The sequence below is a fragment of the Pseudochaenichthys georgianus genome, chromosome 22 (assembly GCF_902827115.2).
Source record: "Pseudochaenichthys georgianus chromosome 22, fPseGeo1.2, whole genome shotgun sequence".
Lineage (NCBI taxonomy): Eukaryota > Metazoa > Chordata > Actinopteri > Perciformes > Channichthyidae > Pseudochaenichthys > Pseudochaenichthys georgianus.
Window position 1 is genome coordinate 14,715,704 of NC_047524.1, and position 19,521 is coordinate 14,735,224.

Genomic DNA, 19,521 nt, shown 5'->3' on the forward strand with positions numbered 1-19,521 from the left:
GTCAGTATTTCTGCTGCCCGTGTTACAGGGAGAGGAGGCGCTGGTGCCCAGGAAGTGCTTCGAGGGGGTCCAGAGGGACGGGGAGCTCATTCGGGTCAGAGACACTGTTCTGCTGAAATCTGGACCTAGAAAGAAGTCTCTGCCTTTCGTGGCCAAGATCTCAGCTCTGTGGGAGGAGCCAGAGTCAGGTAGGACACACGCTGCACACGGCACAGGAGGAGCTGAGTTAATGCTGTAATAACTGGCTCTAGCGTGGTGGTGAACTGTGTGTGTGGTTGTTTGTTTTTCTGCAGGAGAGCTGATGATGAGTTTGTTTTGGTACTACCGTCCAGAACACACACAGGGGGGACGCAACCCAAGTGTTCATTGTGAGGTGAGAATATCCTTTGTAGACTTTTTTTATTTTTTGGCATCACATGACTGCAGCAGATCACACAGTCATCCCAAATATAGTCAGTCATTCTGTATAAATCTTACATCAGAGCGTTTACTTTTGGACAGGTCCAAAACAGGTTTTAGTAATTGGCTTCCTGGGAGCCACAATTCCTGCAGCAGCTGAAAGCTCGAGTGCTAAGAGGTGTGATAAATATCTTCTAGCTCACTCACCAAACACTCTGAGAAGCAAATATTTGTATACCTTTTGCAAATAGTGGTTTCTGAGTAGTCGGCAGGTGGAAATGGAAAATGATATACCTGGACACCTGAAACACCGCGTCAGTTTACTGTGCAAATCATTTGTAAATCAGAATCAGTGTGCTTCACTTATAATTTATTGAATTGATAAGGCTGTACATATTCTTTATTATTCTCTTTTGTCTGAAAGCTCTACAATAACAACAATAATAAGATAATCCCACTTACTCAAGATTTGTCTGTGTATTCAAAGCCTGATGTTGCCTATTCGTCTGTGTCATAACCACTATTGCTGCAGAAAAGATTCAAACACAACAATGAGCCACATGTCCCTCCATTACCATAAGCATTGTCCCTGTTGTTTATTTTGTGTCACAGATCTTCCTGTAGCACGTAAATTATTTATTCTATACATATTCATCTAAATTACTTATAACACAAAATATATATTTGTGATCCATAAACAGAAAAGGGAAGTTGGAAAGTACTGAGAAACTGAATAAGGCATTACTCTTCCCATTCAATTCTTCCTGTTTATGCTGTGTGAGTTTGCGTCAAAACAAGGTATTACAATTTAAGACTTCAGAGATTTTGGCTTTACTAAGAAATTGAAATGTATTTGAAACAACGGACGTACATGTTGAAAGGCAACTTCTGTTGTGCTTGCTCCGTGTTATCAGTGATCTCCCAGTGGAACAAGTTGCACTTTAATAAATCTCTAAAAACAATAAACCACAACAAGTCTGTAATTTCTCGGCTGTACAAACAAACGACAAAAACAACAGAGCAGCAGCATGAGAACAGAAGCAGGGCTTTGACTCAGAGGAAGAAACATCTTTCTCCTGCGAGTCTTTTCATGTGGAAGTGAAGCAGCTGGTGTACAATGAAGATGTATTTCTTATTTTAAAGTCCCTGTGTACATGGGATCACTGTTTAAGGCTTAACCTGATGTTTAAACCAAGTTGATTTTATGTTTTGTTTGACGCTAACATGAACAAATCTTTTTTTCCAGAATGAAATCTTTGCGTCCCGTCACCAGGATGTGAACAGTGTGGCCTGTATTGAAGACAAATGCTATGTCCTTACATTGGCACAGTATTGTCGGTAAGAATGAACATCTTGTGGTGGCTTTGGTGCATCTTTCTGGAGAGTATGATTTTGCACTATGTTGCTTTAGAAAGATTCCTGCTGAGAAAATCCTAGAATGCTGTTTATTTCAAGCTCAAGAATGCATACTGTTTAATAAAAAGTAGGCTATTCAGGTTTCAGACAGTTCAAACCTGTATAAGTTATTTTAATTGTTTCTCTAAATGTTTTTTCAAGATGGTTGAGTTTGATGTCCTGTTTTTGTGATTTTCCAGATTTTGTGCCTTGGTAAAACGCCATAGGGAGGGTGTGCGCGACTGTGCCGCCTCCCTGGTGGTGCCACCTGTTGTTGGCAGCGCCATGCCCCCCCACCACTGTGTGCCCCAGGACGTCGACCCAGAGCTGGTGTTTTTCTGTCGACACGTCTACGACTTCCGCTTCGGACGTCTCCTCAAGAACCTGCAGTAGTATCTGACGGGTCATGACACATAACGCTACGGGACATGAGATAATGTTCTGCATCCTCCACAACATTGATTAGCCAATCACCTACCTGCTGCCTGTGTGACGGGAACTGGAAGTTTAGGGATGAAGGATTGAGACATGAGCTTTTTTTTGTTTTGAAATAACATACCACGCATTTATTTAGTAAGAGTAATGGCTTGACATATTGTATGAGAGTTTATATGGCAGTGTAATGGTATTTCTCTTTCATGGCTCTGTGGTGTCGTAGCGGCTGTGTGAACAACCTGGAGCGTACTCTGCTGTAGAAAATGCTACTGTAGCTCTAGAAAATGTGACATTTCATAGTAATGAAGAGAGGTTGATGTTACATGTGAATATTTTACTGTCTGCCTGACAGATATCAGACTAATGTGTCTGGATGATATGCCATTTCTAAAGAAAATATAAGTAAAAGTATATTGATATCAAGCTGCATCAGTCCTTTAGAAGTAGGAAAGAGGTTTCAGTGGCTGGAGATTTAGTCAGACGTCTTACAGGAAAGCTCCCAAGTGAGGTTTTCAAGTTTCTTTCTAAGGAAAAGTTTTTGTTGGATGAGATGATCAATGCCACTATTGTCAGTAGGCTATGGTAAAAATAACCATACTGCCAGCATCAGTTAGCTTTGCATACAGACTGAAAATGGGCCTATAAACCGAGCCTTGCTAGCTGTTTCCCCCTCTTTTGTATCTTTGTGCTAAGCTAACTGGCTGCTGCATCCAGCTACATATCTACAAGACAAACATCGATATCAATAGTATCGTTAGTTAGCTTAATACATTTTACAGTTTAATTTAAAGTAATAATCTCAAAGATGATCATTTAAATTATATGTCATTATTGCCTAATAAAGTAACACAATTGTGTTTAACCATACTGCCCACTGACGAAAGCCCTTACCCTATCAACATCTCTGCTAAAAACCATAAGCAGTGATCTTTAAGAAGTGATACCCCAAAAACCCACCCACGACTACCACCTTAGAAACCAAAATAGAGATCTTTGAGATTGTTATTTGCCATTTACATGTAATGGTGACGGACTTTCACCACAGCTGTGAAGATTCTTTTTTTTTTTTATCAGGAAGTTTTTTAATTACTCAAAATGTACTTTATTACCACTTACTAAGTGCATGCACAGCAACAATGAAATGTGGAAGTTTTTTCGCTACACCTGTCATGATTTTCCCAGAAAAGTATAGGTTTTATGACGTAATTGTAACCCTGCAATTCACCAGAGTGGTGGTTATCACAATATCACAGTTCAGACATGCACTCTAGGAGCAAAGCACACTTCAGTTTGTTTGACAGCGTCCAATGAGCCAAGCATTGAAGGGATTTTTGTTATGCCAATGCTGAGGAATATTTGACTTTCTCAAAGCTGCTTGCCAGAGGTGTGACATGACTCCGGTGAAAGCTAACTGTATATTTGCATTTATATATCTGGATGAGTGTGTGTTCGTGGCAGATGGCATCAGTTAGTCACTTATATTCTTGTTTCTTCACAGATGAGATGGTGAGTAATGTATTCAGTGTAGCATTTAGACCTGTGATCATGATCCATTCCTATGTTTGAGAGAAAAATATGTATTTATTTCTGTACTGAGAAAATATAATTTATTTTCAAAAGATAATTTTAAAGAATATACTGTTAGATGAGTGGCTTTCATTCCTGATTAGAGAGAATGTCTCCCCTTCTTAGCTGCACTGTCGAAGATAAAAGTTAGTGAGTTATTTTGCTATAGTACTTCTGTGACTGATTGAGGTTGCTTGCCCAATACAAGCCTATTACATGTTGTGTTGAGATGTTGAAGGCCTCTGAGGATAAAGAAGGATCTTAGATACAGTTTGAAGGACACCTGCTAACATATGACTAAAGATGCTTAACCTGCAGGACCAAAACGTACCTTGGCCTCTCCCAGCTTCCTGTCGTTCTCCTGTCACTCCTCCTCAGATGATAAAGCTTCGCCTCTTCACCTTTAAATGCTGAATGCTGCAATGATTTAAACCTACCTTGCCATTAGCCTGTGCCCTTGATCTTGCTGCCTTATAGAACATTCCCAGCCTTTCATTTAGAAATGTGTACTGATGTCGGCCGGAGGGTCATGAAGCTACTTGGGGTGCTGATCCAGATTCCTCCACCATCAGATTCTTGTGATCTAAAAAGCATCAACACTTTTGTTTTGACAAGTCTGCCCAAGTTTTGATTTATATTCAAAGAGATCTGTTAAAGGAGCAGTTCAATATTTTTGGAAATTCACTTCATTCCTTTCTTGTAAATAGTTAAATGAGAAGAACAATACCACAGTCTTAGCTGTGTGCTAAGTATGAAGCTGCAGCCAGCACTCAATTAGCCTAGCTTAGCATTAAGCCTGAAGGTGGAAACATATCGGTTGGTATAGGTAACAAAACCATGTATCAGTATCTCTAAACCTGTTGTCTGTAAAAATCCAATCTTTATGTTAAGCTAAGCTTACTGTCTGTTGGCTGTAGTTTTATTTGTAGCGTACAAACATGATTGTAGTTTTGATTTTATATTTATCTCAACAAAAAAGAACATTTATTTCCAAAATGACTGAATTTGTTGTTGTTCTTGAAGAACAGCAGCTGACATTTTAATTTCATAACAAGATTTCATGGTGGAATAAAAAGTATCAAAATGCCCACAGAAACTTTTCTAATCTACTTCTTCATCATAATCCACCTCACAGCTGTCCCTTCTGTTAGCCCATTGTGTTTCAAACAAAAGACACAACTTCCTGGCAAAGCTTCAAGCTGTGAGGAAATGGATAATGCAGCAGGAGTGTTTGAGACGTTTTAAGTCTCTTATTTGAAGCTTATTGGCATTTGAATCCTTTGTATGAACAAAAGTGCTGCTCTACATGAACTTCAAACAATGTACAGCCCCCTTTAAAAGCCTGAGGGGTCTATGAATTGAGACATCTTGGGCTACTTCTGCTTTACTCCCTGCTGTTCAATGTGATGAGGAGATTACTTTGGTGTGTTAATTTACAAAAGCTGAATTTATTTATAAATGGATTTAATATTTGACTTTCAAATAAGCCTCCTCTGATTAATATGTTAGTATTTGTTCATTCATTAGGCTGTAATGAAAAGCATAGTTCCTGCCATTTCAATCAAACCAAAGGTTATTGGTCTGTACCAAACTACAGTCACCGTTTCTCAACTGAGACATTGTATTGTATTTTGAAAGATGCTGGATGTACAGTATCCCAGCCCACACAGCACAATCCAACAAAGCAGAACTGGGTATAGCCTACTAAATTTGGTTTTTCAATTTCAATTCCCCCGGGGCGTTCTGGATTAGAGTGCGAGACCACACACACGGTACACATTATGGCCTTAGGAATCACTCAGCAAACAAATTCTGTTTAATCAAGTTTTGTGAAATGTATGTCTTAATTGGTCCTCTGTGCCTGTTCCCATTAACCCGTATTTACTCTGTTTTCCACGATGAGAAGTACTAGCTGTTGTTTTTTACCTACCTTCCAAATGCCTTTCATTTTTGCAAAATGACACTGGTCTGATCTTGAATCACCGCAAAGAAATGTTTGCACCAAAAAGAGAGAGAGAAGGGAAGGTACCGAAACTAATTTAAGGAATTTAGTTTCATTCACAGGTGTTCAAAAAACCTGACGTTTGGGTCTTCTGATGTGAGTTTCTGTTCATATTCTTTGCATGGCGTTTTTTTTTGTATATCTTGGAAATATTAATCGCAGCACAGATTATTTGTATGGTTTCAAATGGACCTCTGTAATATAAGAAATATTTAATTGTAATAAATAATATATGAGTTTGAACATGTGTTTGAGAGATTTCTTTATGCGATTTAGTTTAATTCTATAGCCAGGTTGAGAGCTGTAGTAATAGTTGCTGCCCACATGGTGGCTCATTCAACCATTTATGTGTTATTAAATAGTCAACTGTGATAAGAGCACTTAGATTTTAAAGGGTTTGGAAAAATAATATCAATAATTATATTACTGTAGTGTGTCATTATTTATTATATTATTATTTTTATAAAACATTTATGATTTTTTTTGTTTTGATCTACAGGAAAAAGTTAATGCAGGACCACAAACAAATATTGGAGGTAGAAGAATGTATCCACATAAACTCAATATATTTCTGTGTGTATTTATGACTTATTAATTTAAACAAACAATTCTAATCAGTCAGCCATCTTTTTGTTTTCTTTATGGACAAATTAATAAAAAAATGTATGTAGTTTCAGAAATTACCGTTACTCCTTTTTGTTGCCATTAGGAAGATAACCAATTGCAGCAATGAAATAAGAAAATATATAACAAACTGTATTTCAAGAAGGGCACTTATCCTTTAAGTCAGGGGTGGGGAACCTCCGGCCCCAGGACCGTATACGGCCCGCGAGACCATTTGGTGTGGCCCTCGAGGTAATTTATAAACACACGCAAAAAAGAAAAAAATTAAAGAAATCTAGACCGCAAAATAATTAAACAAGTGAGTGCCTGTTTTTCCTGGCCACGGTCAGGGTCCTTGAACACAACACAAGCCTAACGTGTCATCACGTGGTATATATGTCGTCTGACAGGGGTGTAGTTCTGACGGGGAGCAGTGAGCACCAGAACGCAGCTCCGCTCCGGCACTTCCAAAAATTGCAGTACCCATAAGGAGCCGTACACATGCTGCAGTTTTTGCGTGGCTGTGTCTTAGTTGTAAACCCAGTGGCGATCTGTTCATCTGTCATACTGATCATACAGTCAATAACTTTGTTGTTATTAGCATCTGGTTAGCTAGCTATGCTAACGAATATAAGAAGCTTTTTCTACAACCAGTGAGGTAAAGGCACATCTTTATATGATCATTATAGTTATAAAAAAATAAGAGAATAAAGTAAACAAGTATAAAATACTATATGACAGTAAAAAAAAGTTGTTATTAATAAACAAGAATACAGTTTGAAAGGGGAGTGATTTGTAAAATATCCATAAAGAAAAAGAAAATCTGCTTACAGTTATGTTTCATATGGGTGTTGAGAGATGTATCCATACGTAGATCTAATGTTGCTCTCAAAGTGCACCAGATTGATGCTTTTAACTTCAACATTTAAAAAAAAAAAATCTTTCCGGGGGGGAGCATGCCCCCGGACCCTCCTAGAGAAGGTTAGGTCCCCCCCACTTAAATCATGTTCACATGGATAGGAAACTAAATACATTTGCACACATCTTGTGTCCATATCTTTCTGTTTTGGTGGTCATGCCACAACCGTGCACGTGCATGCATACGCGAGTCATGGTAAGATATCTGGATTAAGAGGTTGCTTTTTCTTTGCACAACATGAAAGAAAGGCGAATTGAATGGGCTGTGATTTTAGTATTTTTAAGCAGAGGTCAATCATTTGTATGGCCCTCGGAGGATGTTGAAAACATTGAAATGGCCCTTGAGAGGAAAAAGGTTCCCCACCCCTGGCTTAGAGCCACTCTCCTTTGTATTCGACCTTTCTAAATCATTCATCTCCTTCCACTGAAATATTACGATCCCATTTACCTGCTACACTGCGTTGATAATGAAAGGTAAGATTAGTGTGCGTCTTGAAAGCAGACCTGAAGAGGAGACCTAAATCATCTAACTTCAATAATCAGGCCTTCGATGAATATTAAAGTAACCTGTGTTCCCAGTATCCAGCTATGAGTTTGCTTAAACATATGTGTGGGCTTAATTACTTTGTATCAAATAGTAGCAGTCTGTATAACAAGAAGCTGGAAATATGAGAAGTGAAACATTTGTATTAAGAGTAATGAAGCTTAGCGCAAGTTCAATAAGGAAGACCTAACACGAGTCACTTACACGTCACTCGATGGCTCCCTTCCCCCCTCATTAAATATGAGGGCGTCACCCCTCAGCAGCCAATAGCTGCACATGCTAAATTCCTTAAATGCCTGCTCTTCCTCAGCAGTTGTCATTTGCAGATGACCGCAAACAGTAGCAGTACTACAATACTCCTCGTGAGAAAAAAGTAATGAAGCTTAGCACAAGTTCAATAAGGAAGACCTAACACAAGTCACTTACACGTCACTCGATGGCTCCCTTCCCCCCTCATTAAATATGAGGGCGTCACCCCTCAGCAGCCAATAGCTGCACATGCTAAATTCCTTAAATGCCTGCTCTTCCTCCCTATCAGTTGTCATTTGCAGATGACCGCAAACAGTATCAGTAATACAATACACCTCCTCGTGAGAAAAAAAAAAAAAAGCACAAGAAAAACTAGCTCAAGATGTCCAACTCGGACAATTCAGATCACGAACCTGGTATGGAAATCTTAGAGCCCGGTTCGGCTCCCCACAGCGGCCTATCACCAGAGGCAGACTTCCTCATCGCCCGGCTCCTGCAGCAGGGCATCCCCACAGCCCCAGGCCTCACTCTCTCGCAGCTCCGAGAGCTCTCGGATCAGGTCTCCAGCACAGCCCCCCAGTCCGGGGCAGCAGCTCCAGTCAGCTCCCCAGAGAGCAGGGCGAGGATGCGGAGGTAAAAAAAAAAGAAGTCGAGCCCTCCAGGATCCCGTCCACCTCCAAAATCCACCCCTTCCCAGGCTCGCCAGTCCGGGAGCGTCACTAACACACCCCTCTTTTTCCCCTTTCACACCAGCGCCTTTTCAGCTCCGGCTCGGAGCTAGAGCCTGAAAAGCGCCGGGTTTTCCTGTTCACACCGCAGCGGGGCCGGCTCTTAGCTCCGGAATCGGGTTCATTTCCAGCTCCAAAAAATTGTCGGTCCAGAGGCAACTGGAGCAAAGTATAACGTTGGAGAAGTCGTTATTCAATTTATTCTGGCTTCGTGTGATTAAAAGCAACACGATCATCGACCCGACGCTGTTGTTGTTGTTGTGAGCGCCGTAATGGGTGCCGTTGGCGGGCAAATCAGCGATGTAAACGGTGACGTCATGACGCAGCAGGGGCAGCTCTGGGGCGCCAGTGGGCCGTGTGAACAGAGCGGGAGCTGAAAAGGGAAACCGGAGCTGAACCAGAAAAGCTCCCGCTCGGAGCTAGAAACTGAAAAGCGTTGGTGTGAAAGCCGCAATGGAGAGTAACGTGGCCGGCTCCCTGCAATCCCTGGCTAGCTCCATGATAGCTATCGATGCTCGCCTCCAGGCCCTGGAAGACTCCGTCACAGGAGCTTCGACTTCCGTGGCACTCAGGTCAGGTACTAGTGTTAACGAAAATGTTTGCACTCACCCACACAGGGTCGGGTTGTAACGGAATAGATGTAACGGCGTTACGTAATCAGAAATACAAAAAATCATGTATATTCAGCGGGCGTTACATTTGAAAAACGAGTAATCTGAGTCAGTTACTTTCGTAAACCTGAAGTGAATACTTATTGGAACTATTGGTTGAGAAGTTTCCTCACAAAATGTAATATTCATTACCAGCAGAACCGTGTGCACACTGCACAGCGCTGCAGCGTGTCTGTGAGCGAGAGATGCAGCGTGTCTGTGAGGCCCCGCCCCCGCACGCAGATGAGAGAGAGAGAGAGTTCTCTTTCAAAATATATTGAAAGGTAGAAACGGAGATGGTTAGATAAAACGTGGAAGATAACGTTTATGTAGCATTTATTTATTGTCGAAATGATGACATTTATAACGGGATCAAATCAAATTGAATGGCCTGCTGAATGTATAGGGCAAGTGACTGAAAAAAAAAGTTATAACATCGTTTCAGATAATAAATAATAATGATAATTCATTCTATTTAGGGGCGCCTTTCAAAGCACCCAAGGACACCTTACAATGCATAACATATTCCATGGAAAGGTTTTAAGACTGTACAAGAATGCAGTATGGGTGAGTTTTACGTGTGGTGCAGATGAGAGCTGTCCAGAATGACACACTAAGATGTTGTGTTGTGCTCTTGATAAAACAGTAAAATACGTGTCTCCCGTTCACCAAAACATACCCATCTGTTATGGAAAAGAAAGTATTCCAAAGAAAAAAGAAGAAGAAGAAGGAAAGAAAAGAAAAAAGAAGAAGAAGGAAAGAAAAGAAGAAAGAAGAGGAAAGGAACTTGGAAGTATTCTAAAAGTAATCTGCCAAAAATCTGGCCCACCCAATATTTGTACAGGCCCACCCTAAAGTACATTTCTGCCTACGCTACTGTTTTTTTTGCGAGCAACGTGACCAACAACCAATCACATGAATCTCTTGCCCCCGAGATACAAAGCAATAGCAATGTTAAAACGAAGTAAACTGGGGGGAAAAACAAATTGAAAAAAATCTCCAACAGGCGAAAACCTACCAGTTTCACCCACTGTCTCTGCCACCTCCCTCCATGCCTCGCTCCTCTGGTTTGTATCCTGGTAGATGAACAGAGACCGATCATTCAGCACCGGGTGATTCACTACCGCTATAATGAATTTTCCCTCCATTTTTCGGAATATGAGGTAATGACCTGCTTAGTCTCTCCCAGCATACACGCGGTTTGACTGGCTAGCACTTGTACTGGCAGATTTGCATAAACGGGATTTCATTGGCTGACGCTTCTGCCGAGGCGCCAACAAAATTGAACATTGCTCAACTTTTGAAGCGAGCAACGCCAGCAACGCTCCACGTCGCTTCCCAAAATACAGTCCTGCTAAATGTGACGTCACCCTATTCAAAGTGAATGGGCAGAAGCGTTGGAAGCTTTAACGCGCGCCACTGTGTGGACGGGCCGTCACAGTAGCTCTGCGCCAGAAACCTCGTGGAGGAAGAAAAAAATAAATAATTATAATAATAATTGGAATATCACCCCTCCACTCCCATTATCATCCCTCAGCTAGCAGCTGCGCTATCTACTCACCCAGATTCAGTGTTCGTTGACTATCTCCTGTCAGGGCTCTCCCAAGGCTTCAGGGTAGGGGTCCTCCCATCTCCCACAGTGACTTTCGTAGCAAGAAACTTACAGTCAGCCGCTAAAGAACCCAACATAGTTTCCCAGCTCATCGACAAAGAACTTCTCAAAGGATATATAATCTGCCCTTTTAGCTCCTCCCCCTTCTCAGTGTTCCGTTCAAATCCCATCGGAATAAGCCACACGTAAATAAAAGGCTGATTTTCGATCTGTCCGCTCCCCGCTCCGGCCATTCGGCAGCGTCAATAGCATCATCCCTCCAGATCAGTTCTCCCTTCACCATGCCTCAGTGGATAATGCAATAAAGATGATCAAGTTCACAGGGCACGGAGCTCGGCTCTCCAAAGCGGACATTACCGATGCCTTCAAAATCATCCCCATTCATCCGTCTCAGTGGAATTCATTCGGTATTAAGTGGGAGTCCAAACTCTATTTTCGCAGAAGCAGCCCCTGCATCTTCAATTCCTTCTCGGAAGCGCTCTGCTGGATCCTGCTGAACATCGTCAGAATCCCCTCCGTCCTCCACCTACTGGACGACTCCTCCCCATAGTCCCACCACAGGACAGCTCAGGGATCTCACTGGCCAAGCTTAAACACTGCTTCAGGAGTTAGGTGTCCCTCCCTCCAAAGAGAGAATGTTAGGTCCCGACACACGCTTAGAGTTCTTAGGCATCATCCTCGACTCCATAGACATGAAGACATCTCTCCCCTCCGACAAATTGCAGCGCATCCGGGACATCACCAAGTCATTCTGCGAGCAACAAGTTATCACAAAACAACAGTTGCTCTCTCTTCTCGGACACCTCAACTTCGCCATGCACGTCATCCCCCAGGGGCGCTCGTTCATCTCCCGCCTCCTGGACGCAGCATCAGCGGTCGACAAACTCCATGACTGCGTTTTCTTAGACGAAGGCTGCCGCTCAGACCTACGTTTCTGGTCCCTCCTGCTTGCCCACTGGAACGGAGTTACTTTCTTTTATGATGACCTCGTGCGTTCCTCTGACTCAATAAGGTTCTTCACGGATGCCGCCCCATCCGTGGGTTTTGGGGGTTTCTTCCAGGGAGAGTGGTTCGCAGGGTCATGGCCCCTGTCAAATCCTACCTCAAGCAAGTTCTCATTAAATCCGGCCTATCACCTATATCATACCCGGGACATTCCTTCAGGATAGGTGCAGCCACCTCTGCTGCTAATCAAGGTCTCTCTACCTCATCCCTACAACAACTAGGACAGTGGTCCTCCTCCGCCTTCACAACCTACATTCGCCCGCACATCAGCGCCGTACTGGCTTCCCAAAGATCTCTCAGACCCTAACTATGGTATCTATGCATATAACTGGTGGTGGCTCATAAACACATTCACAAGTATACATGTCTCACTAAGGTACCTGATATTCAAACTGCATTCCTGTCCTAATTCCGCGGGCCCCGCCCACAGGGAATAATGTCTCGTCTCACGCTGCAACTATATGTAACGGGCTTCATCCCCGGCACACAGGTATTTCATTCCCAGGCCTTGCTCAAACGTATCAGTGTAAAATGTATTTCCTGCAGTCAGGCGTGGACTCGGGCCACCGTACACCCCCGTGTCAGTTACAAAACAAAGGAAAGAAAGAAAGAGAAAAGAGTAAAGAAAAAAAAAAATATATATATATATAGCCTGCGAAGTCAGGCGTGGCGGAAGGCCACCGTACACTTCGGTGTCGTAGCTTCGGGCTACCGTACACTTCGGTGTCGTGGATGTTGGGCCACCGTTACAAAACGAAACCGCTCGCTCCTCGGCGTAGTCAAGCCCTGCTGGCCAGGCATGCGACCCGCAGGTCGTTTTCAGGTAAGACCGGCACTGATTTCGGCAGTCAGAGTCTCAGCATGACCCGTAAACTCCGGCAGTGATTCCGGCACTATGTCGCTCATATACGTGTTAATCTATTATCTTTCCTTCCCAGATCACCAGTCACCCCACAAGGTAAGCAACTCAGTTCATCTCAGTATTTCATACTTCACTGGTTTTGGGGATTTCATCGGAGCGGTGCTTTCCCTCCTGAATGATTATCCTGCAAACCGGGGCCTAATCGCCAAACACCATTACATTCTCCTGTTGTATTATCATGGCAATCATTTCATTCATATGACGTGTAAACAATAAATATGTAATTCTTACATCACGTCTCTCCGGTTTGAAGTGGAGATGTGAGAGATGAGATATCCTTATTTGGACACCGCGTGGCAAACATATGGAAGGCAGCAGAGTAAAATGTGTGTGCGTTCTGTCAAAGAGTCCTATATATATGTTTTCTGTAAAGTTCTACTATTTCTCGCATTGCTGTAGGACTGCTTAAGAGCAGAGGTAAAGTTTTCTTCGTTATTATTGATATTAAAGTAACTTACATGTATTACTTGTATTAGCCAACTATAAACAACTATATCTTAGACATATCTTTAAAATGCCAAAGGTGTGTGGAGCTGTGTGTATTGAACTGATGGGGGAGGGGGCCGGAGAGAAGGAAGTCTACACACGGCATCTATTGCACGTCTGTCCGTCCTGGGAGAGGGATCCCTCCTCTGTTGCTCTCCCTGAGGTTTCTCCCATTTTTCCCTTCAAACTGGGTTTTCTTTGGAAGTTTTTCCTTGTACGATGTGAGGGTCTAAGGACAGAGGGTGTCGTATTGTCATACTGATATTCTGTACACACTGTGAAGACCACTGAGACAAATGTAACATTTGTGATATTGGGCTATATAAATAAACATTGATTGATTGATTGAGTCTATGCAAAATACCTCAAACCTAAGAGACTCTTATTTCAGGGTCGCCTCGGCTGGCTCGCGCTGATTCGTTGCGACAGGCCATCATTTTTGTATCTCCCAATGGATGACCGCTATGGGAGGAGTATCCGACATACCTCCTCCCGTTGGAATTACATGTAGCCCTGTTGTGCCCTTGGCCCGGTCTCTTTTTCCTCCTGCTGCCAAGATAGTAAGATCTCCCAGCACTAGGAACAGAGCAGGAGTACTCCTTAAATTGTATTGTTGTTGTTTACCATTAAAACAGATTATTGTTTATCCTTTATCCTGGTGTTTCAAATTCCTTCTTTTATAATTTGACCAGCTCATCAAGGGACGCGCGGAGCCGAGGTGGGCTTCAGACCACCGTCCTAAGTGCTCAAACAAAGTGGTGACCCTAACGTGATGACGTAATGAGTAGGGTCTCATAAGAAGGAACATCAGCAGCCAGCGGACGGAGCAGTCCAGGGAAGACACCTCGAACCTTTCTGACAACTAAAAATAGGGCCCCACAAAATACAAGGTAAGCAGATACCTGTTACACTCAAAATCTGTGATTGGCTATAACCAACATTTTAGAGTTGTCAGGAATATTTCCCAGTGTCATAGTTGTCGTGGCTTCCTTCCTTGTTTTTCCACCAAGCCACTAGATGCCTTAAACAGACATTTCTAACTTGTTTCTTTTCTTAAATTACTCACAGTTTGAAGTGTTGCTTGGCCTCCGATGGTTGAGAAGATGTTGCGATGTATTTGCTCAAAAATAAAATAACAAACTTTTGCACATGCAACAAAGAAAAATAGGCCTTTACAATATTCAAAGAAATAGGCAAAACTCAAATAAAACAACACAACTTAGGTATTCTTTCTTTCTTGATAATGCTTATAACTTCACAACTTAAAGGGTACTCGAGTACGGTTAAAAACTGTTCCTCGACGGCGTCTCTCAACAGGTTGCCCATCACTGTAGCGTTAGCACAGGCGCCGTGGGAATTGTAGTCCTTTATAGTGCGTGGACTACAGACGTCACAATTAGGTGGCCTTTCTTATCAAATCAAAATACTGGCTCTAACATACCGGCCCCTATTGTTATGGGCATCTTTAATAACAATAAACAAAAATTCAAAAAGAGCCAGACAAAGTCCGTCTTCATATTCTATTTGAGATAGACAGGGTGTCTTAATTGTCCATCTTCAGTTATTTCCTTATTCTAAGGCAGGCACCAGTAGGCATATTTTGCTTATTGGTCTTTACAGCGTGTTGGTTTTTGTCTTAAGAACACTCCGAATCAGTCCTCCAGATCCAGGACGCGTCTCCATAACTCTTGCCATTAACCAGAATCCACGAGGTGCATTTGAATCCATGATTATTACGATGTCTCCAGGTACGAAGTTCCTTTTAAAGCGATTCCATTGCTATCTTTCTTGCAAAAGTGGTAGATATTCTTTGATCCATCTGGTCCAAAACAAATTTGCTATGTACTGCACTTGTCGCCAGCGGTGTCTTGAGTATGTATCTTGCTGATGGAAGCAAGATACATATAGGGGGCAACGAAGGTTTGACCTTGAGCTGCAGCAAATGGTTTGGTGTGAGAGGTTCCAAGTCATTTGGATCATTTGACACTGTAGTTATTGGTCGGCGGTTGAGAATTCCTTCAACTTCACACAGAACTGTTGAAAGGCTTTCGTCATCAAGTGTTTGTTGTTTTGTGATGGATAGCAGAATTTTCTTTACAAGCCGGATTAGTCTTTCCCATACTCCGCCATGATGTGCTCCGTAAGGAGGATTGAAGGTCCATTTCACATCCTTTTGCTGGAGGGCTTGTTCTATTTTGCTCAGATTCCACTCTTTTATAGATTCCTTCAGCTCTCTTTCAGTGGCAACGAAATTAGTCCCATTGTCTGTCCTCATCTCCAATACTTGTCCTCTTCTGCTGATGAAACGTCTGCAGGCATTAATGCATGAATCTGTATCTAACGAATGAGCTACTTCCAAGTGCACCGCTCTGGTTATTAGACAAGTAAAGATAACTCCATATCGTTTCACAATGCTTCGTCCTCTTTTCACTTCCAGTGGGTCAAAGTAATCCACTCCAACATATGTGAATGGTAGTAGCTCTGGTGTAATTCTGTCTTTTGGCAGATCTGACATTTTTTGTTCTCCTGCATTTCCATGCATGCGTCTGCACACGCTACATTCAGATATTATTTTTCTGGCTAATGCATTGGCACATGGTATCCAGTATTTTTGTCTTAACCTGGATAATATATGATTCCTTCCACTGTGACCAACTTGTTGATGAATATCTCGAAGTATGGTTTTAGAGACATGGTGGTGTTTTCCAAGAATGGTTGGGTGCTTTGCTTCCTCAGGCATTGCCATTTTATTTAGCCTTCCTCCAACCTTTATCAGTTCATTCTCGTACACTGGATCCAATTTATACAGTGTACTACTTCCTTTGATAGGTTTTCCCCTTTTCAAAGTTTCCACTTCCTCTGGAAAAGACTGTTTTTGACAGAAACACAACAATGCTGCTTCAGCCTTATCCAAGTTATCCTTAGAGAGTGTGAGACCTCTCATAGAGTCTTTAAACACTCTCATCTCCTTCTCAATCAGCTTTATTCGATTTGGTTCTTTTGCTTGAGTAGAAGTAACTTCCTTCCTCTTCTTACTTGAAAGCAGCAAGATATGTTTTACTTGAAGGAACCATGCAACTGCTCTTTTCAGTTTCCTCCAATCAGAGTAGTGATGCACTAGCTTGCTTGTGGCATTTAGGTCAGTTGCAATGGTTGGGTTCACGTTGAATTTGTCCTTCTTCACCTCTGGATCATCAGGATAGCTGTCATTGACCATTTTAAGTGCGTCCGGAAACTCAGGCTATTTGTCCTCAGGTTTTTTCAGAAACAATGGACCATTTATCCAAGTCTCACATTTCAAGAACGATTCTGCTGCCAATCCCCGAGATGCATAATCTGCTGGATTCAGTTTAGTGTTGATGTATTTCCACTGTGATGTTGCTGTTGCTTCTCTGATCAGACTTATTCTGTTGGCTACAAATGTCTGAAACCTTAGCGTTTCATTCATGATGTATCTCAAAACAGATGTACTGTCAGTCCAGAAGACAGATTTGCATAATGGGATTTGCAGCTCGGTTCTGATCATCTAGTGCAGGGATGGGCAAATGGTGGCCCGCATGCGGCCCCCACCTCCTCTTTTTGCGGCCCTCAGATTAATTTCTAAACAACGTAATTAATAAAAAATAATAATTTAAATTTAAATTACCGTCCACTAGACTCCTAGTTACGTCGCGAGTTGCGTAGATGATTTCAAATACCGCGAAATAATCTGTGACGCATTTGTGTGTATTGTGTTTGTTTCCCGGGGCAACCCTCACAAGAAACACCGGCTGTTGTTATGCCTGCTGTGACGTTAAGTTGCTGCTTGTAATTATGCCTTTACAAGCTTACAAGTTGTTTTTATCATCTGAATTTGGCGAAACAAGTTTAATATTTTTAAAACCAAGACTTTGTTTATTTGAAATCAGATGAAAACAAACTGTCACGGACCCTGCCGTGTTATCTATGATTACTATATGCTTTTCATTCATAATTTCAGCGGGAGGGAGGGGGAGTGGCGCTGAGGAACAGCAGAGTGCGGGCTGACAGGTGTCTGTGTTGACATTCCCCTTATTGTGGAATAAGGGGAATGCAGAGACTGGCTACAAGTGTTTTAGGTTCAAGTTAGACAACTAATGTCTGGGTTAGTGTTCATGACTTAATGTGTATGTCATCTAATGGTTCATCTCAATACACACACATTTTCCGTGCTTTCCAATAGTTTAAAATAGTTTTATTCCACTGTTTAATAACCTGTTCAATACAAACATGCCACTTGTAAAAATGAAATAACATTTCTGTGAACTGATATTTGTTTAGTGAGCTTATTAGAGGATGTTCCCATTTTTGGGGATGTTCCCTTTGATTGTAAAATGTCAATGAAGATGTCAGACTTAGTATATTTGTTAATAATTACATACAACACATGGAATGTGTATGTGTGTGTGTTCCAAGTGAATCTGCGGCCCCCTGGTGGCCAGTGCATCAATGATGTGGCCCCCACTACCATCAAAGTTGCCCATCCCTGATCTAGTCCATGCGTACTGCCAGTACTGCTGCTGTGAACTCCAATCTTCGGACAGTGACCTTTTTCAGAGGCACGACACGTGACTTTCCTGGCATGAAGGATATGTGAACGTCTTCATCTTCATTTGTCATCTTAAGGTAGGTGACAACACCATATCCAATCTCGCTTGCATCACTGAAATGGTGCAATTGTGCAGATTTAATTTGTCCATAATTCTTTGGTTTGATACATCGATCAATCTTGAAGCTTTCTATCTGCTTTAATCCCATGAGCCATCTTTGCCACTGTTTCTTGAGAGCCTCCGGGATTTCTTCGTCCCACCCACAATTGAGTTTGCACAACTCTTGTAAGGCATTCTTTGTGGTGAAGATAAATGGTGAAAGAAATCCAAGTGGGTCATACACAGAGCAGACTGTTGAAAGGATGCCTCTCCTTGTGGCTGGTTGAGATTTTAAACAGACTTGAAACATGAAAACATCTTCCTCCACATGCCACTGTATCCCTAGGGCTCTTTCTATTGGAAGATTGTCTTTGGTCTCTAACTCCAGGTTTTTTACCTCTTTGGGTTTTTCACTCTTTAGGATGGATGCCAGCACAGTTTTACTGTTGCTTGTCCACTTTGTCAGATTAAATCCTCCCTTTTCACAAAGATCCTTGAGTTCTTCACATAACTTCACAGCTTGATCAGCAGAAGCGACAGATTTTAAGCAGTCATCAACATAGACATTTCTTCCAACAGCTTCTGCAGAGAAATCATCTTTGTTGTCTTCAGCGGTTTTAGTGAGAGCATAGGTTGCACAACTTGCTGATGAAGTGGCACCAAATAGATGTACTGTCATCCTGTACTCTGCGAGAGGTAAACTGACATCTCCTCCTGGCCACCAAAGAAAGCGAAGATAATCTTGATCGGCAGGAGCCACCTTGACCTGATCGTACATCCCCTCGACATCAGCCATGAAAGCTATCTGTTCTTGTCTGAATCGAATGAGCACACCAAGTAGCGTGTTGGTAAGATTGGGACCCTGAATAAGCTTGTCATTTAATGAATATCCTTGATAAGATGCGGAACAATCGAACACTACACGAATCTTGCCCTTCTTTGGGTGATGAACCCCATGATGTGGTATGTACCACACCTTTCCACTCTCAGGTTTGAGCTGCTCTTGGGGCAGTAGCTGAGCGTGACCTTTCGCTATCACAGCCTCCAAGAATGTTTTATATTCATCATGGAAAACTTTGTTCCTTTTGAATTTCCTTTTGAATGATTCTGCTCTCTGCTCTGCAAGTTTGCGATTGTTTGGCATCATGATATTCTTCTGTTTGAATGTAAGTTCAAGCTGATAATGTCCATCTTTGATTTGAGCTGAATCTGACATGATCTTTAAAAATTGCTTGTCTTCAACTGACATCTCTTTTTTCTCATCACAACCTTTCTCTGGAAAGTCATGATTGTATTGCTGCACCAGCAGCTCACCTAAATCTGTCACTGATATCCGATTA

At 42.1% G+C, this 19,521-nt stretch overlaps 1 protein-coding gene across 1 annotated transcript in view; it reads left to right on the forward strand.

The window, feature by feature from the left end:
- bahd1 (bromo adjacent homology domain containing 1) overlaps positions 1 to 6,028 on the forward strand; it is a 35,555-nt gene extending 29,527 nt beyond the window's left edge. The window contains exons 4-7 of the mRNA XM_034111495.1: positions 29 to 188; positions 294 to 373; positions 1,646 to 1,737; positions 1,995 to 6,028. Of these exons, the coding sequence (XP_033967386.1) occupies positions 29 to 188; positions 294 to 373; positions 1,646 to 1,737; positions 1,995 to 2,187 (525 nt within the window). The 3' untranslated portion in view covers positions 2,188 to 6,028. The remainder of the gene's footprint in view (positions 1 to 28; positions 189 to 293; positions 374 to 1,645; positions 1,738 to 1,994) is intronic.
- The last annotated feature ends 13,493 nt before the right edge of the window (positions 6,029 to 19,521 follow it).